This window comes from Choloepus didactylus, chromosome 2 (genome assembly GCF_015220235.1).
Source record: "Choloepus didactylus isolate mChoDid1 chromosome 2, mChoDid1.pri, whole genome shotgun sequence".
In the NCBI taxonomy this organism is placed as follows: Eukaryota; Metazoa; Chordata; class Mammalia; order Pilosa; family Megalonychidae; genus Choloepus; species Choloepus didactylus.
In genome coordinates this window covers 108,344,008-108,368,978 of record NC_051308.1, presented here as the reverse complement: position 1 = coordinate 108,368,978, position 24,971 = coordinate 108,344,008, and the positions used below count along the sequence as shown (strand labels likewise).

At 46.2% G+C, this 24,971-nt stretch overlaps 1 protein-coding gene across 3 annotated transcripts; it reads right to left on the bottom strand.

Annotated features, from left to right (window-relative positions):
* Window positions 1-13,070: 13,070 nt before the first annotated feature.
* On the bottom strand, window positions 13,071-23,786 carry LOC119526519 (ETS translocation variant 3). Of its 3 annotated transcripts, none has more exons than XM_037825652.1 (5): window positions 23,692-23,786; window positions 21,681-21,739; window positions 20,845-21,082; window positions 19,452-19,567; window positions 13,071-14,266 (listed from the first exon to the last, which is right to left on the bottom strand). In XM_037825652.1, the coding sequence occupies exons 2-5, from the start codon at window positions 21,724-21,726 to the stop codon at window positions 13,131-13,133; spliced, it is 1,536 nt and encodes a 511-aa protein (XP_037681580.1). In that variant the 5' UTR covers window positions 21,727-21,739; window positions 23,692-23,786; the 3' UTR covers window positions 13,071-13,130. The 3 variants fall into 3 exon arrangements, with proteins under 3 accessions (XP_037681580.1, XP_037681582.1, XP_037681581.1); XM_037825654.1 differs by having other exon boundaries at window positions 21,681-21,736; window positions 23,692-23,774; XM_037825653.1 differs by lacking the exon at window positions 23,692-23,786 and adding an exon at window positions 22,395-23,371.
* Between the last annotated feature and the right edge of the window lie 1,185 nt (window positions 23,787-24,971).

Below are 24,971 nucleotides of genomic sequence, written 5' to 3'. Positions count from 1 at the left end.
TCTCTTTCTCCCATGGTAGGTGCTCACCCATGGGTCTTTGAGGTTATTTGAAATGAGTCCACGTTTCTCTGTGGATGTCTGTCTCTAGGGACATGTGTCTTTGTGCATGGGTATTTGTGTCAGTTTTTGTGTTTCTGGCACATGTTGTGGGTGTGCTGTGAGTGTGTAAGCCCCTGTAAAAGTTCTTGGGGATATGCACGTGCATCTCTGGGAATGTGGGTGCGTGAGCCTGGTTTGCCGGTGTGTGAATCTCGGTGTGGGTCCATGTTTCTAGGGTTGTCTCCCGGGTACGTGGGTCGTGCTTTGTTTTTGTGTGTGCGTATGTATCTATGTATGCTTGTATGATTGTGCCTGTCTTTGCCTCCCTGTATGTGTGGGGAAATACTGCTGGCCTCTCAGGGCTTGCACCAAAAAACCTGCCCCAATCTGGCTGCTTGAGAGGGGACTCAGACAGTATCCTACCTTCCAAGGAGGGCACCCAACTATCCTGCTTTGCTAGGGTCTGAGAGGTTTTCTGAGATCAAGAACTTTCAGTGATAGAACCTGGGCAAACTGGGATAGTTGGTCACCCTACTTCCAGGCCTGGACACAAGGAGGCCAAAGTGAATGGCAGCACAGGTGTCAGGGAAGGAAGGATGGGAGAAAGGTGGCCTGGAGAAAACTGAAGGAGGAGCCAGAAATGTGGAGGCATTTGGAGAGGGGAGGAACCAGAAATAAAAAGGTTGTGGTTGCAGTAGGAGGAATGCTGGTTAGACTAAAGGAGGGACTGTCCCAGGGCACAAGGGTGGCACTCTGGAAACCAAGCTAGGTGGGAAAAGGAATGGGTTGTCCCCACACTGGAAAACCCTAGAGAAGAGATGGGAGTTGTGCCCGACAGGAGGACAATGGCAGGGAGAGAGAATGATGATGCTCACCTGCTTGTGGCTGGTAGGGTGCACCCAGATAGCGGACCCTGTGGGGGCTCCACCCTCCCACATGGGCATAACCCCTCCCTGGGTGGAGATTGCGCATGCAGTTCCAAGATGGGACTCCCAGAGTGCTCGATGGGTGTGAGGGTGCCCTGCTGAGCCCTTCCCTCTCTCTGCCCAGTGGGCTCCCTTCCTCAAAGGGGACACAGCAGGGCTGGATGGCTCCGGGTGAGGGGCGTGGATCTGGGGGAGAGGAGAGTCAGGAGGCTGTGGGGAGGGGGAAAGCTGGTTTATAACCTCCAAGAGTCTGTAAACTCCACCAGGAGGGTCCAAGCCTTATCTGTCATGGTCACCATGGAACTCCCAACTCTGACCTCAGTGCCCAGCACATAGCAGGCCCTCAGGAGACTTTTTGATTAAATTCGTAGCTGAGAGTGTTAGCTGTCCTCCTTGGAGGCAGAGGGTGCGGTTGGGCCCCTTTATTTCTCTGGCATTCCTTCTTTCAGCCCTATCCTTCCACTCCTGCCCACTCTAGGGATCTCCTGCCCCGGCCACGGCGGGTGAGCACTGCCCAGCAAATCTCATTCCCGCAGAAGTCTCTGAAGGCCCAATAGCAGGCGAGCTCCAATGGAGGGGCCTCTGGTCTCTGCTGAAAGCTGTCCCCTTCTGTTTTTTCTCCATGCGGTGCCCCAACATTGTCTCTTTAGAGCCTTCAAGGAGTTTGGGGGGTTGGCTTAATCAAGGAGATTTTAAATTGCTTTTGGAAGTCACACAAGGCTCTTATCTGTTTTATAAACTGAGTTCTCAGTAAGAGTTTTGAAAATAGAGCTCCAGTGCCACTGGCCCACTCTTGATGTTTGGAGGTGCCTGTGCAAGACTGCAAAGGGACAACTGCTTCCTGGGCCCCTGCTAAGGAGGATGCACCTGGAGTGAGGCCCAGGCCGGCCTGGATATGGCTCGGGCCACCTGGGCAGGGAATTCCAGGGTGCCGGGAACCCAGAGCATGAGCTGGAAGTGGGGATGTGGCTCTGGGGAGGAACACCCCTTCTGGGCCCACAGATTCCTCTCTGGGCAGGAGCCCTGGTTGCTCTGGCGTCAGGGTGTTACTGTTTGTCCCTCTGGAAACTGAATCTTGTCCAGAATCTGACCTCACTTTCCCATTGGGCCTTGCCTTTTGTCTGTGTGGGTGTACTTCTGTAGTCCTCAGGTGGATCTTCTCCTTCCCCTTTGCCTGGGGTCTTCAGGAAGCCAGGAGTGTCCTCTCTCAGATTAGGGGCTCCCTGGGGCAGCTGTATTTCCTCCCCCAGGCAGAAGCCCCCCAGGGGAGAGGTGCTGAGTCTTGGCTCCTTTTCCCACAGCTGGAGACCAGCTCTGTGGCCTGGGCCCGAGTGGGTGGGATGCTGGGCCAGGGGCATGGAGAGTGCTACCCAAGGTGGGGTGTGAGGAATCGGGTAGGAAGGACACAAACGTAGGCTCACAGAGAGGGCAGGGGGCGAACTGGCCCTAAAAGAGCAGTGAGACGGATGGAGGCAGGACTCTGGAGCCTTACTGAAGGGATGTCCCCAAGCCTGCCTGAGGAGCTGAGGGCAGACCAGGCCTTGCAGTTTGGGGGGCAGGATAGGGTGGGAGGGCAAGAAGAGGGCAGGATGAGGCTGTAACTCTGGGCGTCTACAGTTTGGGATCTCTCATGGGTTCTCTTCTTCCAGCTCTTTTCTGGTCCACGGAGAACCTGCAATGGGCTGACATTTCCACCATCTGGAGCCAGGAAGGATTTCTTGGAAGAGGAGAACTCAGGGGCTCCGAAGGCCTCCCTCCCTCTCTCCATCCCATCCCCTCCTCCCACTCCAAACACCAATCCAGGGTGGGCTAACCAAACTTTTATATATAAAAAAAACATATATATATATAGTTTGTTAAGGAGCCCTGTGTCAGGCTGATAGGAAAAAAACAAGAGGGAGAGAGCAGGGAAGCCAGGAGAATGCAGAGCTCAAATGAGAACCGAGATAAAGCAATTACCTGATCAATATGGGTGAAATTGAGTAATCTAGCAGATCAATACCATGGGCAGGAGGCTGGTGGAGGGGGGCACTCCCTGCTCTCAGCCCCCTCCCCTGCTCACCCCCACTGCCCTCCCCTCCTCCTCTACTCCCCCCACCACCCGCTCCTCCTCCGGAATTCATCTCTAAGTCTGCCTTCCATCTCAGCCTCCCCACTTGGGCCCCAAAGTATCACCCCCTGACCCTCCTGACCCGCAGCCTGCACTCAGGCTTTCACCTCCACCAAGGACTCCCTCTCATCTCCTCTCCCCTTCCCCTCTCCCCTTTCTTCCCTTCCCAAATGGATCCTTTCTGGGGTGATGCTTCCTCTCTCTTTCCCCATCCCTCACTTCCTCTCCTGCACTGGGGGCTACAGCTCAAGCCAGAGGGAGAGAGCCAGCTGCCCACAGGCGTGCCCCGGTGCAGACGTGGGGAGGTGATGTCACCCCCCACCCCGACCCCCAGACAGGAACTTTCTGAGGACAAGAACTAGGGGTTTGCAGAGACCAAGTCTTCCCCCATCAGCCAGCCCTGACTGGAGATGAGATCTGTGTCTCTTATTTCCCTCTGTTATTGGTAATAAAACATAATTACTCTGTTTACAGGGCACTCTTTGTGTACTAGGCACTGAGCTGGATGCTGGGGCAGGGAGCTGGGAGGAGGACACTGGCTCCTGTCCACAAAGGTGATGGTGCAGGTGCTGACAGTGAAGGGCACTTGTCCAACTGGAGATGTCCGTGTCCAGAGAGGTATCTTGCAGCTCTGATTATTTTCAGGAGGAGAATGAGGGAGGGTGAGAATTTCCCCAGTATTGTGGGAACACCTGAGTTCCTGCCTGCCCTAGTCAGTACTGAAAATTCTATGACAGCTAGAAAAGTTGCAGCTTGCTAGGGGATGAAAAGAAATGCCCTGGCATTGTGGAAAGAGCCCTGGAAGGAGAGTCAGAGCCTCCTAATTTAACCCTCTTCCTTCACTGCTAGATTGGAAGCTCCTGGTGGGTAAGAAGTGTCTAAGGACAGGACTGGCATCCAGCGGTCCCTCAGGAAATGCTAGTGGAATATGGAATGACTTTAGACCCTGCCCTAGCCTGCCTTATATCTCAGCTCATTATGCTGGCTCATTTCCCCCACTAAACTGTGAGTCCTGAGAGAGCAGGGGCCAACTCTGTCTCCTAGCACACTGCCTGGCATCCAGCAGCCAGCCAATAAATTGTTGTTTCATGAATGAATGAATGAATGAATGAATGTATGACTTGGGTCCTTACCACACTCTGCTCCCAATTCTCTTTTAAACTTCCCCTCTCTGGCTTTGACGTGGTTCCAGAGGATCTCTGAACATCAGTGATTCCACAAGGAGGCCCTTAGAGAAGTCAGGGGCTTCTTTAAAAGCATCTCAATCCCTCTCCCCCTTCCTTCCAGGCTCTGGGTGTCATCCCCTGGAGACAGAGGTGTGTTTGAGGAAAAACATGGACTTTGGAGTCCGGACCTGTGGGCGAGTCCTGGCTGGATGACTCAGTAGTTGTGTTGACTTTGGACAATTCACTTAACTTCTTTGAACTTTGTTTTCTTCATCTGCAAAATGGGGATAATAGTAGCAGCTTCTGCAGAAGGTAATTTTGTGGATCAATTAAGTTAGCCTAGTGACAAGAACATGAGTGTTAGTTGTGATTTTCAGCGTGGCTGTAGGAGGAGTTGGTCAGCTAAGGGCCAATATTTCGAAACATGCTGATAAAGACTTTTTTTTCCCCAGCTGCACAAAACAAACAAACAAAAAACTTCCTCTACCTGTTGTATTCTGAAGACAGATGGAGACCCACATACCTCAGTTGACCTTCCCCTGCTTTCTTCCAGTTAGTTGCTGATAAGACAAAGAAGTCACACATCTCAAAATGCCCACCAAATTTTGACTGCCCCCCACTCACCTGCCTCAGTGGGGGTGGGGGTGGGGAGCATAGAAGGAAGTCTTAATGACATGCTGGAACCAAAACGTCCTTCCCTGCAGCCAAAATCTTGGTTTCAAGGCTGACCTCTGTCAGAGAGGAGTCCTTCCATCTCTCCTCCTCCTTCCCTGCCCTCCCAGGCGTTGTCCTTGCAGAACTCCAGGTGAGAGGACAGGGATAGCCTCTCTTGCGGGCCCTTAGCTCTCTGGGACTCAGGTTGTAAGGCTTTGACTGTCCTCCTAGACCAGCCATTGGGCCAAAGACCAGGTGGTGGCACCAACCTGACTGAACTGGGACAATGGGTGGAGATGCTGGGCAGAAACCCACTGCTACTTGGCTCCAGACCTTCACTTCCCAATCTTGACCCATAGTCTGGGCTGCACCTCTGGGGTGTATGGCTCCCTCCCCATTATGGCCTATGCCAGATCCCTGGACCCCAGAGCTGGGAGTGTAGAGGCAGTGGGGCTCCAGTTCCCATCAACACGGGTCTGGGCTTCCATGTCAGTCAGGGTCGGGGTGGGCTAAGGCCTTACAGAAGGCTCAGCTGCTTTCTGGGAAGGCTTCTTTGGAGACTTTGATCTCTATTCCTTTATCCCTCCTTTGTCCCTGCCTTCAGCCCCCAGGCCTGGAGGTTGTTTGACCAGGAGTTGAGCGCTCCCTCCCCTGGGCCTGGCAACTGGGGCTCACTTCCCCTTCTGCTGGGTTCTTGCCGTGGTCTCAACACTCCAGACTGGGACCTGCAGCCCCTCACCTGGAGAAACACTTCAGGTTGGGGGTGTCCCCCTCAATTCCTCATGTCTGATTCTTAGAGGCTGGGAGGAAGGTGTGCTTTCACTCTGGCTTCAGAGATACTGTGGGGAACGAGTAGGCAATTTGAAGGCAGAAGTTTCCGGATTGAAACACTGGGATGACTCACCCACTCTGACCTCATTTTTTCCCTCTACAAAACGGGGATCATAGTACCTACCTTCTCCTAAGAGGGGCCTGTAAAAAAAGCAGATGTGAGAGGCAAAGCCCCTGGGGTACAGAAACCATACTGATAGGGCAGGCCCTCAAACAAACTTCTTGGTCACTTCATTAGAAAAAATTGATTTTGAGTACTAAGTGCTTTAGGTGCATCATCTCATTGAATCCCTCACAACCACCCTATAAAATAGGGAAATTGAGGCACAGACAGCTTCTGAACCTGCCCAAGGACTCACAGTAAAATGGCAGGGGTGGGGTTAGGGATTGGAGCCAGTTCCTGAGTATCTCCTTCCTCAGGGTGTGAACATGCCCAGCCCTGTGGATAGGAGGGAAGCAGGAGCCCTGCAGGAGGGGTGGGGGGAGAATGGGGAGAATGTTTGAGCTAGTGAGCCTTCTTGGGGTTTTTCAGCTGCTCTTCTGTCAACCTTTTTTTTTTTCAGGACAAGGGGGCAGGTGAGTGAAGCCCGAAGTGAGTCTGAGTCTTCAGAGGGGAATCGGGAAAAGCCCAGCTGGGGTGTGGGGCTCTATTTAGAACTATAGGTGTCTTGGGAAACTGGGAGCACCTCTGAGGATGGAGGGTTCTCTATGATCTCAGCTCATTTTTCTCCTGTCCACAATCTGGGTAAATAAATACTTGGCAAATATGCCCTGTGTGTACCCTGAGAGGAGGCAGATTTGAAGGAGGGAGGGGGTACAGGTACAGCAGAAAGAGCGGACGGAGAGGGACTGAAGTTAGAGGAGAGGGAGGGGATAATTGCTGGCTCAGGGTCCTGGAAGATGGGAGGCAGCTGGGGCTAGAACAAGAGCCGCGAGGCTCAACACCCGGAAGCTTGACCAATGTCATCCTCCCGTCATCCTCCCCTCATCCCTCAGCCTGAACTCACATTCCAAATCTGCAACACCCCCACCCTTCATTCCCTCTTCTCTATCCCAACTGTCAAACCGCCTGCATATATTTCTTGCTCATCATTTGTTCAACAAACATTTATCAAACCTCCTTTGGCTCCAGGCAATGTGCTAGATACGGGAGAAAGGGAGATGAAGCCAGCCCTGCTCCAGCCCTTGGCGCCCGCCCTCAGCTTCTTGACCGTCCTGAAAGAAGCCAGACAAGCCTTGTACTGACAACGCGGTGTGGGGAGGGCTATGATACAGAGGTAAACACAGGCTGCTCTCCAACACAGAGGAGTGGCCCTGACCTGCCTGGGAGAGGCCCCTGGGGGCGGTGACATCTGGGTTGGGTTCTGAAGGATAAGATGTAATCACTGGCCGGGAAGTGGAGGAAAGAAGGGTGTTCGGGCAGAGTGAGACAGACTAGGCCAGTACTTCAGTATGGCCGAGAGGCCTTAGGGCAGAGTGGCCTTAACCAAGCACAATTACCTGTGTTTGAACCCTGATCATCTCAGTTAACTTCACTGTGCCTCAGTGCTCCCCTCTATTCAATGGGATATACACAGCATCTACTTTGGAGGGTTGTCATGAGGATTAAATGAGTTAATACATGTCAGCCCTTAAAAGTGCCTTGGCACATGGTAACTGCTCTATACTGTTGGCTGCTATTGTGACTGCAGCTTAGGCTTCATGTGGGGTGGGAGGATGTGTGGGCTAAGACCCAGGCTGGATGGGTATTCAGGGGCCAGATTATGAAGGGCCTTCTAAGCCATATTAAGGACTGTCACAGAGAGGTAATGGCGAGTCATGCAGGCTTTAGTTCCTACTCCCTTTGAAGGGCTCTAAGACTCATCTTTTCCCCTCGTCTCCCCACCCCCACCTCACGTGCTCCCCCCCCCCCACCTCCGGCCCCTTATCTCTTTCCTCACTTCCCCATGCTCACCATCACTTTCTCCCCTTTGCTCAGAATTCAAACAATCACCATCCTATTCTAAACACTCAGTATTCAGTTTGGATGGCAGAATCAGATGCCTGGGATCCTGATCTCAAAACTGTATCCAATTTCATTCCTAAAATAAGTCTCCTTTTGCTTTCAGAGGCATGAGGAGGGGAGAAGCAGAAGGTTCTCCCAGTAGGAGGGTCTCATCCAAGCCATTCCCAGCTTTTTGACTTGTGTTGCTTGAGGGTGTTAATCAAGCAGACAGTCCCTGCTACTTCACTTTTCCCCTCCTAAATGAGTTAAAATAGCTTTATTGAAGAGAGATGTTAACTTGACAGAGCAGTTAAGTTTCTTGGGGCTGTGGCCTTCAATACTACTCACTGGCTGAGCTCATACTCTTATAAAATACTGGGGAGAGCAGAATAAAACCCAAGGATACCCACAGCTAGCACAATAAATTGCACACTCTAGGTGGCTTCTAAGACCCTTCATAATCCACCCACTTCACCTTTTCAGACTCAGCCCTCTTCATTAATTCCAGTCCTTCTGACTATTCATGGTACTTTTAAATAGAAGTCAAATTTAACACCTGGCTGTGATTTCTATGAATGTTCTATGAATACTAGGACCTTGAGAATGTCATTTTGCCTCATCTCCCATGGTTAAAATGCACCATTTTTCTTAGGGTGTGTTTTGTGATATTCAATACCCCATCAGGATTCCTTTTTGCCTTTCCTGGATTCTTGTCTTCTGTTGGGGAATAGGTTTTTCCTAGTACTGATATGCCATGTTTTGTTGTTAACATAATTCATATAAACCATAAAATTTACCCATTTAAAGTGTACAATTCAGCTTTTATTATATTCAGTTTTGTGCAACATACCCATTATTTAATTCCAGAATATTTTCATCACCTCATAAAGAAACTCCATACCAACTGGCAGTCACTCCCACCCCCCCCCTGGCAATTACTAACCTACATTGTCTCTACGGATTTGCCCGTTCTGGACATTTTTTATATATGGAATCAACAGTATGTGGCTTTCATTTCCCAACTTGTGTCCCTGGCTTTGGTTTTCCTTCAAGGCTCTTCCAGCAACCTGGCAGCAGACATTGACCCAAGGTAAGTGACATTTTCCAAAACGGTTCAGAGACCATCCACATTGGCCCCTATACAATAGGAATAAAAAGTGGGGGTGTGGGGCTGGTGATGGTGGTGAAGGCCACTAAGCTGGATGTTGGGAGTTGAGATGGGAAATTCTGTAGTACATGTTACCAGAATTTAAAAAGAGAAACTTAAGAGACAATGACAATTTAAGCATTATATCAACCTGGGCTGGAAATAATGGAAAAGAAAATGCCCAAAGGACAATGTTGGGACAACTGAAAAAACTTGGAATATAGACGCCTGATAATGTTAAATTTCTTGGACTTGATAGATAACTGTACTTAATATGGTTACCTAAGTGAATATCCTTGTTCTAAGGAAACAGACTTGGAAATATTAAGTGGTAAAGGAGCATGACGTATGCAACCTACTCTCAAATGTTTAAAATATAGATATAACAAATGTAGCATAATGTTAAAAGTTGGTACTTCTGAGTATACGGGTAGGGGGCACATTGGAGTTCTCTGTATTACTTCTGCAACTTTTCTGTAAGTTTGAAATTATTTCAATTAAAAGGTTAAAAAAGGGTGCGTGTGGGGTGAAATGGCACTGACTTGCAAGTTCTGTGGCCTGACCACCCTGGCTCACTGCATACTGCTTTTTCATGAACAAAACCAACACTCCGCAAACATTACTTAAAAGTACTTTTTTATTTAACTTTAATTTCTGAGGTAAAATACTTTTTTCTTTCAACTTCCATAACAAAATACAGAGCTATCAGATACCCCTGGAAAAAAATATGTATATTATACATATATTTCTATAACATTACATCATATATATATATAATATATATATGCAAAAATTTGAAGACTTTATAGAAAGAGGAACATCTAAAAGGCACTGCACAATGGAGTTAAGATTACTTACATTTTATGTACATATACACACTTTATTCTGCTTAAGTGGATAACTAATGAAGCCGTCTTTCACATGTGAATATCTCACTCACAAATCCCTGCATCACAATTTTATAACTCAAAGAATGCCTGAATATTTAAAAACAAATTAACTGGTAACTCCCCACCCTCAAAAAAGAAATAAAAATGGAACAGTTCTTGAAAGACTGGATCCAAGATTTGACAGAAAAATTTTAAACAAAATAAAAAATGAATGTTTCATTACTGTTTACAAAACAAAAAGCACAAACATAATTATGGAATAAATAAAAAGCAAGGGACAAACAGCCAACTGACTCTACCCGCTTGTTGAGAAGTGATATTTTGATGATTTTTTTTAATGCTTGTGAAAATTCCTTGGCCCATGGAGGACTTGAGTGCAAAATTCCCTAAGTTAGTGAGTTAGATTTAATGCAGTACAGCTTGAAAACTGGGGTGAAGGGAGTTGGTGAATTGTCTTTTCACTTCTACCTATTGTTTAAAAAAACAAAAAACAACAACAAATAAAAGGTGAGCTCAGCAAGGCTGGATGCCCTTAAGAGCGATCTCTAGAGGTTATTTTCCTGTAGCTAAAAAAGCAAGCCGTTTACATGAACGTTCTTGATTAGTGACATTTCAAAAGATTTTTATTTGCAAAGTTTTAAACATTTGGCACAGCAAAATTTGGGAAAAAATGGGGAGGAGAAAATAGATCTAGTTTTGTCCCCCTTTCTCCCACTTGCTGCTGGACAATGATGAGATGTTCACAAAAGAGAAAAGCCTGGCTTTGGACCAGGCTGGTGACAGGTGCTGCCAGGAGTGGGTTAGAGGGAGAAAAACTCCCTCCCTCTTCCTTTTCCCAGGAAATACCAATGACCTTTGTATTCCCTGGTCCACTTCCTAAGCAAGCCCCAGTTCAGATCTCTATAAGGAACCTCTCCCCACCCCACCCCCAGTGTGCAGTGTAAATCAACCAACAGTTTACTGGTGGAATGGCAATCTAAGGAAACAGTTAAACACCAAAAAGCTTTTAAAGCCAAAAAAACATTTTTCATGGAGTTGAACATTTCTTGAGTGTTTTTTCAAGTTCAAAAGCAGTGACTTTTTGTTCAAACAGAAGCAGCATTTAGGAATTAATTCTGGCACTTGGGTTCTAGGGGGTTACAGGTATGCGTCATGGATTTTTTTTCTTCCTCTCTTATTTTAAAGGCCTCATATTTCTATTCCTGAGTTCATACCGACACCTGCTGGTCCTTCCCTGTAGGGGACAGAGGGTGGCTGGCCAGCCTCCCTGGTTAGATCGGGCAATGCCAAGCAGAGGTCCCTCCTCCACCTGCCTGGGCTAGCTTTCTGATTCAGAGGTAAGTCGAGGTGCAGAGAAAGAAACTGAAAAAACACAGCAACCGAAGGCAGCCTTAATAGGGAGCCCTTTGCAGCCTGACCAAAGCCTGAGTTGCTAGGGACCACTCTCCCAATCCCTTTTTGGGGGAAGATAAGTCACTCATGGAATTTGAATCAAACAAGCAGGACACTTGCCAAAAAATGGCATGATGAACTAAAGCCATCCCAGGCCATCTAATGATTCATTCACCTGCTCTAGCCTTGCCTTAGCCCGTTTCATGCATGCATTCCAGTTTAAAGAAGAAAAAACAGCCCCCACATTTGAAAGACAACCCTCAAATGCATCTCACAGGCTAAGATGGAGTCAGGAATTTCTCCAATTCCTGGACACCATCCCCAGCCCCTCCGCTTCCCCCCATCAGATGTATTTATTTCTTCTCTCCCCACTGCCCAGGCAAATCTGAGCTGGTCAGATATTGACGTACACCACACAGGTACACAAGCACACACAGACAGTTGGCTGCTGCTTCATTCTTTCTGCCCCGAGTCCAGGCCCCTTAGCTTCAACATAAGAGCAATACTTTCCCATTCCTTTCAAGTTGTTGGAAGGGAACTTCCCTTGGGGGAAAAAAAAAATTCCCCAGTGTCTATAATCTGGAGTCTCATGTAGGATAATCCACTGATCACGAGAATCACAACAATCTATGGAAATGGGTATGGCAAGAATGGCAACACCACAACAGGACTGACACCAACTCTTATTCATACCAGGCCTTTCGGCATCTGGTTGTCTTCTCTGTCTTCTGCTCACCTCTTCCTTTAGTCTCAAACATTCCCTTGTACCCCCAGCTACTGTCTGTTTCAGGTGTCATCTACCCTTAACTCCCACAATCTTGCCTTTTGCTACCCATCCCACAATAATATCAAGAAGGGAAAACTAAATGCTAGCTGGAAATTTAACCACAACTTAATATTCCCAGACTATCTGAAAAGTTGTCCATGCCCTTTTACAGGTTTAGGTTGACAGACCCGTATCATGTTAAAGTATGTTTGTTGTTAAGGCTTGACTTCAGAAAATGGTAAGAGAACCAGACATAAAGGAAAGACGTTTTCAACAATGTTGTCATGCCTCTCAGTGAACTTGCTCACAGTCACTTTGGTTTGGCTCCCCAAACCCAGAATGGCAAAGGAAAAATGAAGATTTTTGTTCGTTTTGTTTTTAAAGGCATTGGGTTATTTCTTCCTGCCCTCTTCTTTCTTCCCTGAACAAGAGTTTATAATTCCTCATGGCTTCTTTAATAGGTGAAGTAGGTGAAAAGTCCAAGAAACTCACAGCAGGGCTTCCTGTCTCAACCATGTAGCTGAGAGGTGGACAGCTCCTGTGCCTTCCCAGCCCCACTCTAACTGGCAGCACATTTCATGGCTCCTGAAAACTTTTTTTTTAAAGGAGAAGAAAAAAGGCCAAACAACAACCAAAACAAAACAAAATGCAACATCTGAATACCCCTCCCCACCAAGCAAGACTGTGATTTTCTTATTCCTCCCCTGAAATAATTATAAAGAAACATTTCAGGTAAAATACTTATTATTAACGATCTCTCACTGCTCAACTTCCCAACCACACCATCTTCCTTTTTATGTAAATGTCTCTCAGAGCAGTGAGAAGAAAATAAATTCATTAACGGCTTTCCATATATAAATACAGTAAGAAAGAAGGATATCTAGAACCTAAACTATTGGGGACCAAAAAGTACCTTGGTCCTTTCAGGAATTTCCTTGTCATGTAAGTGTAAGCCTCAAGAGAAAACGGAGGCTCCTTCTCCTTTAAGTTCAATACCCTCCCTCTGTCCTACTCACCAGGAAAACAAGTGTGTTTGTATCGCACCTAATTTACAACAGAAGAGATTCCCATCCCATCCCCCAAACATAAAAATACAAGTCTATGCCCCTAGAATGATCAAACCAGCCTAACTCCCTCCCTCCCCACCCCCACCCCCCCAATCTTGCTACATAAATACAGTATGTATTTGATTATAATATAAACAGCTTCCAATCTACTTCCAGTCCTAAGCATCAGCAGCTGCTGCTGCCAAGCCCCGGGGTCCTGACCCATTCCAGATGAACTTGCCATTCTTACTCAGCTCTCGGGCTTCTGGGTCATCATTCCAGCGCCGCTTTAATCGAAGCTTGGGGGGCATCAGGGCATCTTCTTTCTTCTCGGGTACGCTGGAGTCTTTACCAGGCCTGTCCTCACTGTCGTCAGTCACCTGTAGGGGTTCTTCACTTGGGGTGCTAATGGGTACAGAGGGCCAGATGGGAGGTGCGGCTGGGCGGGCAAAGATGGTGCTTTTCTCTTCTATGGTCCGGCTTGGCATTGTGCCCTCTTCTTGAGAGTGCTCCTCTTTTTCTCGTACTGACTGCCTGAGACTCTCAGGATCCTTTTCAGAGAGAGGCTCCACCTTAATTCTTGGAGGGACTGCAGCCATTGTGGGAGCAGTGACAGGTGCTGACTCCTCACTCTCGACCCTCTCCCGGTTCTTCCGCCCAACTGGTGGGGGCTGCAGCTTGATAGAAAACTGGGCTGACTCCTCAGGATGCATTTGGCACTGTAGGGGTGGAACCATGAGCCCTGGGTAACGGGGAAAAGTCCGGGGACTCAGGTGATAGTTGAACACAGAACAGGCTTGAGAATGAAGGTAGTGTTTCATTTCCTCAGGGTTGAAGGAGAAGCAGTTGCTGCTGGTGAAGGGGCTCAGGCCTGGTGAGGGGCTATAGGAGAAGATGGTGGGAGTCAGGGAGAGGGCTGGTGAAATGGGGACATTAAGGACACCTCCACGGCCAGGGATTGGAGAGACAGCAAAGGGACTGTGGGGATCAGGATACATCCCTGGCCTAGTGAACAGAGGAAGCATTAGGTCAGGCTTGCGTTTTGGATGACCAATTCCGCCTCCACCGACAGCATTCCGGGAGGGCATGAGATCCACGCCCCTGCGCCAGTCTGTGGCTGAGCCATCCTCCAGCTCCGAAAGCTCTGCCTTTCTGTCAGTCCCATTACTCAAAGACTCCTGGCCAGAAGTAGTTAGGGAGCTAGCAGAGAACCGCCCTGGCTGCACATCACTAGTTGGAGAATGGGTGTCCAGAGGTGGAAAATGGAACCGGGAAGACACTGTTGGCACCGGTGGCGCACTCTGAGGAACCACACCTGTGATGGCAGAAAGAACACAGGGTGGCATTAATGGTCTGGTCATTCACTGTTATCACTTTTACTTATTGCTAAGGAGGTAAAATGTTTAGTAGCAACAGGAAACAAGCACTACAGCTGGAATTAATCCCACAGTTCCTCATCTTCCTAGTAACTGCTGCTTAGCTTCCTCTATTCAATGTAGTTGCCATCTTTCTCTAGCCTCTTACCTACTTTGTTTTACTGTACTTATTACAATCTGAAATAGTATTTATTTATCTACATTCTAAAATACAAATTTCATGATTGCAGAGACATTCGCTTGTTCGTAACTTTATTCTCAGCAGTCCTGGTCTTAACAATTAGGCGCTCACTAAGTTTCAGAAGAATGAATGAATGTGTACCAAGCACATTCTCCTCTGCAACTCTAAATACTGTGCATATATCACCTGTCTCACTTCTCAACTCTGCAAATAGCCATTTCTTATCTTCATAATTTTGGCCATTCCTAAAAAGCAAGCAAACAAACCAAAACAAATGGCAAACAAAACTGGAAACAGCACATATGTAAAGCAACGTATCCAAAACCCAAAGACCCTGCACCTCACATATATGAACATAAAGAAGATCACATTTTAATAAACAGATTAAAAAGACCTTAATGTAAGACTGTATATAAATCTTTAATCATTTCTGATACAATCATTATTTCAGAGATTGAAACTGAAAATATTTTTCAATTTCTCCAAATCCATATTCCTCTAAAAAATTCTACATAATGATATCTCTTCCCACCTTGCTTTCAAGAGCTGAAGAGGCTGGGATAAAATCCAGGACTTACTCCTCCCTTTCCCAAGTTCACTTGCTAAAATTTGAAGCTTTAAGGGAAACAAAACCAAACTGTCCTAAACACATCAACTTCAGAGGCTCACAAATTCTAACAGCCAGAAAAGGTCCTGATAAAGGAGGCATAAAAAGGTATACCATCTGAGGCCTTAGGGACCCTGAGGGTACCTGGGAGGTGTGGGTGCTTTTATCACTTAACGCTATCAAGAGGCGCTTTTGACACTGAGGCAGAACTAAGGGAAAAGGAAAAAAGGAAGAAAAAAAACAAGAAAAACTAAAAACCAAGATAAAAGCAAGGATGGCAAACAAGGAGAGGAAACAAAAAAGGTTCTTGGTATACGGGAGTCATCCTTGGATATGACCCTGGAATTGGCTGATATGTGCAAGATATGTTTTCTAGGACATGGGACTGAGGAACACTGTGCCACAACAGCATTTCTCCAAAATGGAATTTTTTTTTTTAAGTCACTGAGGGGTTATCTTACAATAAGGAAAAATGGATGGATAACTTTGTGTATGATTTGAGTAGAGCCAAGAGGGTCCTGATGAAAAGTATCTTCTATCAGCCTATTACAGTGGCTGAAATCCTTTTTAAAATTCTTCCAGATCTTTTAATATTAAGAGCACATCTATTCAAAAGCAAAAAGCACTTCTATGTGTTCTGAATATACTTATTATACTGAATAAGTGTAATATGGGGAGGGGGTCCTGCATCCTAAACAATTTAGAAATGCTTGGTTAAATGAATCTTTTTAACTACAGGACTTCTCAGTCTTTACACATGTTGATGGTACACAGCAAGAAGGAGCTATGATATTTAGCATTTCCCAAATGTATGCAGGGGGAGCCAAGGAAGGTAAGGCTTAGAAGCAATGCGGGGAAGGTAGCATTCTGGCCTCCCCTCCCCTCTGATTAACTGGAGTATCCATACGTTTTATATGTTGAGATATCAAATTGAAGCTTTCTTTGGGAGAAAAAAAAATGTGCTAAAAAAAAAGTTTGAATAGTAATGCTTTGAAAGAAGACCACCTTCATGGAGCCACCATGAACTTTGAGAAGGGATGGAAAATCTGGGTTTGAATTTCAGAACTGGCACATTCTACCCTGTGGCCTAGTGCAAGTCACAAACTGGAATCTTTTATACCTCTGGCAAAATGGAAATGCCTTTGCTTAGGTTCAAACCCTGGCCCTACCCTACCACTTATAAGATGTGTGATTCTGGACAGCTTACTTACGTCTCTGTGCCCCAGTTTCCATCTGTAAAATGGGTATAATCAGAGGCCCAATCCTCATGTTAGGAGAATTAAAAGTTAATATTTATAAAGCCTTATTTAGAGAACCGTACCAGCATATAGCAAATTGTATGCAAGATTTACTAAAGGAGTTTAATTAGATAATAATTTTCATAGTTTAAAAATCAAAATTAAAAAAGGCACATATCATTTGAACATGTACCATGTTGGATCAGAGCAAAGCTAAACTTCCTGCATGTGATAATGGTATTGTGGTTATGGAGAGCATCCTTGTTCCTGGGAGATCCATGCTGAAGTACACAGGGGTAAAGTGTCATGATGTCTACAACTTAATCTCAAAAGATTTGAAAAGTATACGTAATTAGAAAGAGATAAAGCAAATGTGGTAAAAAGTGTTAATGATTATTGAATTCAGATAAAGGTATATAGGCATTCACTGTATTTTTTTCCCAACTTTTCTGTAAGTTTTAAGTTTTTCAAAATAAAAATAAAAAACCAGGCTGGGGAAGTGGAAAGCACAGAGAGGTCTCAAGTCTGTCCCTGAACTGGTCTGTTCTGCCCACACCCCAACAGGTAACTGTTTTTACTAGTGTCTTCTGTATTCTTCCAATGTTTCTCATGCAAATGCAAGTAAATATTAAAATATATTTAACAACTGATTTTATAGGATGCTTTTAATGATAAAATGAAATACTGTATGCATAGGTGCTTTTGACACTATTCATTTCGACACTATCCAAATGTTAGTACAATGAGTAGGATTAGAGGGGAAGGAAAAAAAAAAGAGAACATTCACTTTACTTTTTACTTTATCAACTTTTGTACTATTTGGATAGGTAAAAATAAAGGTATTACCTTTATTTTTAAAACAAACAGACCAAAACAGCTCAACTGTATCAACCCACCATCTAGAGGTGATCTCTCTGGCTCCCAGGATCTAAATCTGCACCACAGCTCTACTTCTCAGGGCGCTTATCACTTTCCACATTGTATTAAATCATGTATCTCTTCCTCTCTCCTTGAAGGAAAGAACTTCTCTGTAATCTTTTTGTTGTTTCTGTCTCTAAGACTTAACACATTGTCACTGGCAGGGGAGGAATGTATCATCTATTAAATAAGAGCTAGATCTCAACAGCCCAATCTCTGAGATTGTTTCCTGAGAAACTGTTCAACATATACCTACTTTATTAAACCCACCCAGATCAATCTTTTACTTTGCTGCCTTCATCCTTATTTTTCTCTTTTGTAAAATGTGGATAACGAGACATGTACTTTATAGGGCTGGGAGGACTGAATGAGATAATTCACAAAAACACAAAGCAAAAGAACCTCCACTAGGTAGAAGTCTGGTAAATGCTACATTCTTTTGTCTTTGTAAAAGTTAACCTACAACACTTGGCCTGTCTGGGTAGAACATCTCTATAAACTCATAACTCCAGTTCTTTGTAGTTATCTATATCCAGGATGGAAGTAACCAAGCAGTATGTCTAAAAGAAATGTCAATTACTTTGCTTTCTCTGTGACTTTTTGATTATCATCTTGAGTTAAGGATCAATGTTGGTTTAGTCGCCTTCAGGCAGAATAATCTGTGCTAGCCACTACTGTTAGGTTTCCGGTCCAGAGTCTGACTTAAAGAGTGAGGGTTTAGATTAACTTGACCTGGAAAACCCTATTACTCCCAAGGGATAATGAGTGCTCCATTCCAGGCTATCCCAGTGGCTGGATTTCTAGGTTTCTGACAGACAAAAATGGATCAAAGACAGAAGAAGAAGACCAATGAAGCCTTTTTTTGGCAGGGGTGGGTGGTGGTGGTGGTAGAAGGGTGTGGCGCACCAATACATTCTTCGTAACTGTTAGTACACCCATTTAGATTCCTAATCCCTTTCCCAGGTGTACAGGGAGGGGGCAAGAGTGGGAAATAGAGGAAACAAGATTCCAGTGGCCAGAACAGGTTTGATTTCCTAACGCTTCTTCCCCAGGCACAAGGAAAGAAAACAGGTTGTAATTAGCGAGATGCATTCCAATACCACTTTTTTTTTTAAATGCATGCCCCAGGGACAGGAGGGAGTGGCTACAGGAGAGATGGAACTGTAATGATAGCACAGTCAAGCAAAAACGGCCCTAACTTGTTGTATGTCGTAATCTGCAAAGGATCTCAGCATTATATTCTCTCAGCCACACCCCCGCTCTTATTTTTCAGTTTTCTTCCAGCTTTTCTCTGAGAAGCTGTACTGCTGCAGAATCAGGATCAGCTTGCTTTGCCTTAAAATAAAATGCAAAACAGGGTACTGATGGACTAGTCAGAAAATTGTTAAATACAATCCGTTTTCTTGGGCAGAAGCATGATTTATAAAAATAAACTTTCTGCAGTATACAGGAACTCTGTACTTTCTGCCTGATTTTTCAGTAAACCTACAACTGTCCTGATAAAAAAAATAAACCTGCATAAAGAGAGAGGCAGACGTAAAATCTCTATGAGGAGCTGTGATGGAAAGCTGTAACCCCAAGAGGCTGGAGGGGACGCCCTGCTGCACTTAGGGGAGAGGAGGTCAAGTAACCCCAGAGCCTTGTTCTCTGAGGAGTTTTTGGTGCAGATCAAAGACACTGCTTTTCACTGCAAGCATGCGAACCTCCCCTTCTCTGATCAAGGATGCTGTGGTTTTGATGGTATTCACTTGATAAGGGACAGAGAGCTTGTAAGTTTCATAGAAAATCGGAAGTGTTTGTAGAAACATGCTATACTCTATGAAAGTGTCACTTGGCTTGTATGGTGCTAAAACTCTGAATCCTGAACTTAAAGATAAACAGACATCTTTGGAACATTATTCCCAAAGAGGACAGTGCAATAATATTTAGTAGATTATGAATAACAGACAGAAAAGGGAACCCAATAAAAAAACCAAATAAATCTATCTCGATGCTGTATGGCTATCGCTCCTTTTACACGATGAATGCGGAAATATGAACAAGAACATAGAGGCAATCTAGGGATCGCATTACATTAGTGTTTCCAAAATCCCCTTAAGCATGTCAAGTGTCAGTCCTGGGCTAAAAAATTTTTTTTCCAACTCAAAATTCATTCCCCACCAAGAGAGTTTACATCTTACCACTTGACCGAATGTTGATGAATGGGTAGTTGGGCATCACCAGCTTGTTGAAGTTAAATTTATAAGTAAACCTTTTGCCTTTTGTCTTATGAAGGATCCTCTTGTTGTAATAATATCTGTAAAAACAGAAATGCATGTCAATTTACCATCTAGCTATCAATAGCTTTTGATACACTTAGGAAACTACCAAAATAACAATTCTTGTTCTGTTACTTAGAAACACCACTATCACTATTTTGCGGCTTGGTCCTCAGGTTAGGGCTGGGAGATCTAAACTTACTTTTCCCATTTAATTTTTAAGTAAGTTCTAGTCTTTGGCTAGGGCTTTCCAAAATCGACCTTGCTTTAAGATCCGGATCATCTATCTTAGCCCCAACGACCTTTATTCATTACTCTAAAATTTCAATTCAACAGTCCATTTCCTTCCTCTTCCCACTATGTCACTAGCTGCCTGGTTTCTCTTTTCTGCTTCGCCCAGGTGGGGGCAGACAAGTCTCTTGGGAGACGTTATGTGGTTAAGTCTGCAGACCGAAGCTCTAGGTACAGACAAAGGAATGTAGAACTGTTTTATAGTGGCAGGTCAAACAATGGTATACCCTTATCTGGAAAACAGCAGCCAGCCTGGCCTGTTTTACCTTCAAAGACTCAAACGGATGTGAGAGGCTCCAGCAAAGCTGCTGTAGAGATTTTACATTCAGAGTCACAAAGAATGAAGAAAGGCAGAACTTCAAGGTAATTGGAACCTTTAGCCTTAAATCTATTTATTAGCTCAGATATAAACTGCCTCCCTTCTGGCCCCTGTGGGGTTAAACTCATGAAATTTAAAGACTGAAAAGAGAACCCCAGAAAGTTTACATGATTAATCTCTAGACATGTTGGAAGGTGACAGTCAAGCAAACTATGGACTGACAACCAAACTCACAAGCATAATTCCTGAATAGTTAGGTCAGTGCCATTCACTGAGCTAACTGTAAGTCCTTCTTCTGTGCGCTTTCTTCACCCCTTTTCTTGTTTCTTCTAGTAAAGCCTAAAGAAGATAAATTCTAATAGATTCTCAACACAAAAGTCTCAACTAACCCCTTGGATTATAAATAAGCTTCAAACCATGTTTCACCATACACTCTCACCCACGATAGGGCAGAATCAGCTGTCTGTCAGGACCCAGTGCCAACCATGTTCAAATTTTCTCCTACATATAACCCAAGTTATGCCTTCTCTCCTCCTGTGCCTGTGCTACTCATATTCAACAGCTTTTCTACTCCCACTTTAAAGCTACACATTATTCACTCAGTGTAGTCTTCCATCACTTGATACTGTTTTTAATCTAACATATGCCAAACTTAGTCTCCTTCCAATCTGTCAACATCACGGCTTTGGGAATCATTTCCCTTACCTGAGGGCCCGGCTCAGCTTGTCATAATTCATCTGTGGTTTGCACTTCCTGCGGCCCCAGAGGCGGGCCACCTCGTCTGGATCCTTGATGACAAACTCCCCATACTCTCCCTGCTGCCAGGCAATGACATGGCGGAACTCTTCCTTCTGCAGCAGCTCCAGGATGAAGTGCCACAGCTGGATCTGCCGGGAGCCTGGGGATGACTCTGTTTTATAGGCCCAGTCAGGAAACTGATATCCTTTAATGTGAAAAGGGCAGGAACAAGGAGCCATGTACATTCATGCCAGTATCCCTGACTTCACATTCCACGGCTCAGAATCTTTTAGAGTGCTTTGCAAACATACCATAAACACTGTTTCAGTTATCTGGGGCTAACCACAACAGGGGAAAGGAAAGCAAAACGGAAATTACCTATCCTTGTGGCAATCCTTAAATCTGGTAAGAGTTGAGCAGCAGCACCCAGGTGTCCCAATCTCTTACCCTTTCATTTATTACTAAATCCCACGCCTACGCTCTATGAGGACATGAACGTTCCAAAGGGAACAAACAGGAAAAATAAACTAATGTTTTAGGAAAACAAAATGTACACTCCTTACCCCCAAGGTTGGAATTGTGGCTGTAACAGGAAAAGAGACTCTAAAGCTTGGGAAAAGGGTGTGGTGACCAGACATGATACACACACATCCATAGGAAACTAATGTACAACTGTCTTAGCAGTGTCCACCCAGGCAAGAGGCTGTCAGTCATGGTCTGGCACTTGAGAACAGAGCCCAGATGGCAGAAAAGGAACCTGAGGGGCATTCCAGGCATATTAGATCTGATTAACTTCTGCTCACCTCCACCTCCTTCTGACTTTTCCACGATGCTACAGCCTGCTTTCATTTTCACCCACCTGCTGAGAGACACAAGCCACAACAATTACTTTCAGATGCGATTTATTATCTTCCCAAGGTTTTCTGGCAGGGTCCTTTCCCAACCTTCCTTTTCCCTTTTTCTCCTTATGTAACTTTCTTCCAAACATGTCACCTCCATACAGCTAATCCCCAAGTCATCAAATGATGGTCCTCAGGTCATCAGCTTCAAAAGCCATAGTTATCTCTCACCTGACTTTAAACCACAAATTGTAAACACTGTCTTTAATATTTGCTTTCTTCCTCCTGATCAGCCTTTCAAATGTGAAAAAGGAAGGCTACAATGAAACGGGTCCAAAAAGGCAGCCAAAACAAGTCAAACAGTTTGTCTTCTATTACTAGATAGCCCAGATGCCAAGATACATAAGCCTGAGTTCACCCAGATGTACCAGTTTAAAGAAAGGTGAAAAAAATCCAAATCCATCTGATTCCCACTCAGGAATGAACATCTGATTTTGATTTATTTTACTGAATTCTGTGAGATGGGAGAAGGAAAACTCCTCCCAGTCAGAAACTGTCCTCTCTTCCTTGAAAAATACCCTGGACTACAGGAAATAAACAACCCATGCTAGAACTCTATACTAGAAACACCCGCCCACCCACCCAAAGTCTTTTTGAAAAAAAGAAAAAAAATATTACTTTTTCTCTCCCTTTAAAGGGAAGGCAAAAAAGCAGGCATTTCCGGGAACCTTCAGAGGGAGTCTTGGTGTGATCTCAATTCATTCCATCCAGATTAACAGTTCTTCAACACATTTCCTGTTCCTAGCAGCAAGTACCTTTGTGTCAGTCAGTCATTTAGCAAAAAGGAGGGAGAGGTTAAACTTCCAGAGGGAGCTGGGGACAGGAGAGGGCAGATACACCCTCTTTGTTGGGAGGTGGAATGGTGGTGATAGGTCCTCAGCATCCACATTAGCAAGAGTCTCAAGGGAATGCAGGCATACGGTGGCCCCAGGGTGGGGTGGGGACAAATTCCTCATCTTGGAAATTTTATCTAACCTAGAATTCCTCTTGCCCCTTAAAACGTTTTTCTCACTATACACAATAAGGAGACCAGCAAGTTTCAGCCTATCATACTACCAGGGGCCAAGGATGAGATAAGTACCCCAAAGGAACGAGAAAACAAACATACATGCACGCACACACACACAAGATATACAACAACAAAGCACCAGAGCTGGGGCTGGAGCTTCCTCTCCGGGCTGCTCCCATCTCAGTGACAATGAGGGAGGAAAAACACCAATTTCCCCACCGCTCCAGCAAGCTAGCTGCCCTGGCCTCTAACTACTTAATAGACTGCTCTGCCAGATCGTGGGGCCTTTGCCCTGCGCCACAGAAATTCCTTTGGTCATTACGACTCCGGGATCCAAACCCTGCAGCAACGATGACCTCCTCAGGAAGCCCTCTCTTGATACTCAGCTCCCTGATTTTCTCCTGCAACAGGCCTTCCTGCCAGCAGCCCCGGAGGCCTCTGCACGCTTTCAAAAATTCACTCCGAGGACGCACTGTCCAAAGAACCACTGGACTCAACTTCGCAAACTCTAGGCCCCTTTCCCTTCCTGAGGTTGCGACCATTCCCCGATGAACGAGGTACGCAGTCTGGCGCTGTGCTCCCCCCGCTCCCCGCTTCCCCCTCTGCTGCAGCTCCTGGTGACGAGTTCCGCAGCTCCTAGAACCCTCTCTCTATTTGCCTCACGGCCGGGCCTTTCTCGCCCCACGGCCTCAGGGCTCCGGGGAGCCACCACACCAACGCTGTCCTAGGTGTCCGTCGCTCCTCAGACAGGAGGCCCCCTCCGCCCTCCGCGCTGGGTGAGGCCCGCCTGGGTTGGTACACGGCCCGGCGGGCATCTCCGACCCCAGGGACGCCGTCCCCGCCGAGGTCCGGGGGGCCTGCTCGGAGGGGCCTATCAGCGGCGGCGGTGGCGAGGCCGGGACTCACCTCTCCCCGGCACGGTGCGTCTTCGGTCCGGTCTCCACGGCGTCTCCGGCTCCTCCTCATCCACCCCAGCAGGAAGTGACCTCCTCGGCTGCTTTCGTCACTTCCATCTTCAGCAGAGAGGGCGGGGGAGGAGGCGGTGCCCTCCCCCCTGGTCTCCCAGCCTCGCCGCGCCGCACCCAGCCGCGTCTCCCTTTCCTTTCTCCCTTTCGCAGACGCCGACTTCCGCCCACACTCCGCCCCCAACGCGCGCTCCTCCCGCCGCGCATCCCGTGCATCCGCCCCGGCGCGGCGCGTGCGTCACGCTGCGGGGGCACGTTACGTACATACGCGGCCAGCGGTGCGTGTCAGCCGCTGGTTCGGGGGTCGGCGGGACCGGGGAGAGTGATGCAGTCAGAGGGGGTACTGGACGCTGCGCGGCCTGTGAGCGCTGAACCCGACATCCCGGCACTTGCGGGGAGCGGGTGGTTGTGGCATTGTGCGGCGGGGCTGGGGCTTGCGGGGCTGCCAGACGCCACCCCTGGAGTCCCACCTGTCGCGGGAGGGGACCTTGCAGTCCCCACAGGAACGGCCCAGGCGCGGGATAAAGCCACCTCCAGACCGCTGAGAGGCGGCCCCAGTTTCTCCAGAAAAGGGCCCCGCGACCTCCCAGAGAGGATGGCCCTCCCAATGGAAAGGACAAGCAGACTTCAGAGAGAGTTTCCTGTCATCTAAGAAAGGGCCCTTTCACGTACTTTTTTTTTTTCTTTTAAGAAAATCTTTATTTTGTAATATACTGTTAATATTTTGCTGTATTTTTTTTATTAAATTCAGTTTTATTGAAATACATTCACACACCATACAATCATCCATGGTATACAATCCACTGTCCACAGTATGATAACATAGTTATGCGTTCATCACCACAATCTCTCTCTGAACATTTTCCTTACATCAGAAAGAACCAGAACAAGAATAAAAAATAAAAGTGAAAAAAGAACACCCAAATCATCCCCTATCCCACCCCATTTATCCTTTAGTTTTTATCCCCATTTTTCTACTCATCCATACACTAGATAAAGGGGGTGTGATCCACAAGGTCTTCACAATTACACTGTCACCCCTTGTAATCCACATTATTATATAATTGTCTTCAGGAGTCCAGACTGCTGGGTTGGAGTTTGGTAGTTTCAGGTATTTACTTCTAGCTATTCCAATACATTAAAACCTAAGAGGTGTTATCTATATAGTGCATAAGAATGTCCACCAGAGTGACCTCGACTCCATTTGAAATCTCTCAGCCA

Coding starts and splice junctions, on each gene's coding strand:
- LOC119526519 (XM_037825652.1), bottom strand. CDS start 21,726: ATGAAAGCAGGCTGTAGCATCGTGGAAAAGTCAGAAGGAGGTGGAG. Junction 21,083..21,680: donor AAAGTCAGAAGGAGGTGGAG/GTGAGCAGAAGT, acceptor TTCACATTAAAG/GATATCAGTTTCCTGACTGG. Junction 14,267..19,451: donor CATCAACATTCGGTCAAGTG/GTAAGATGTAAA, acceptor CTGCCATCACAG/GTGTGGTTCCTCAGAGTGCG.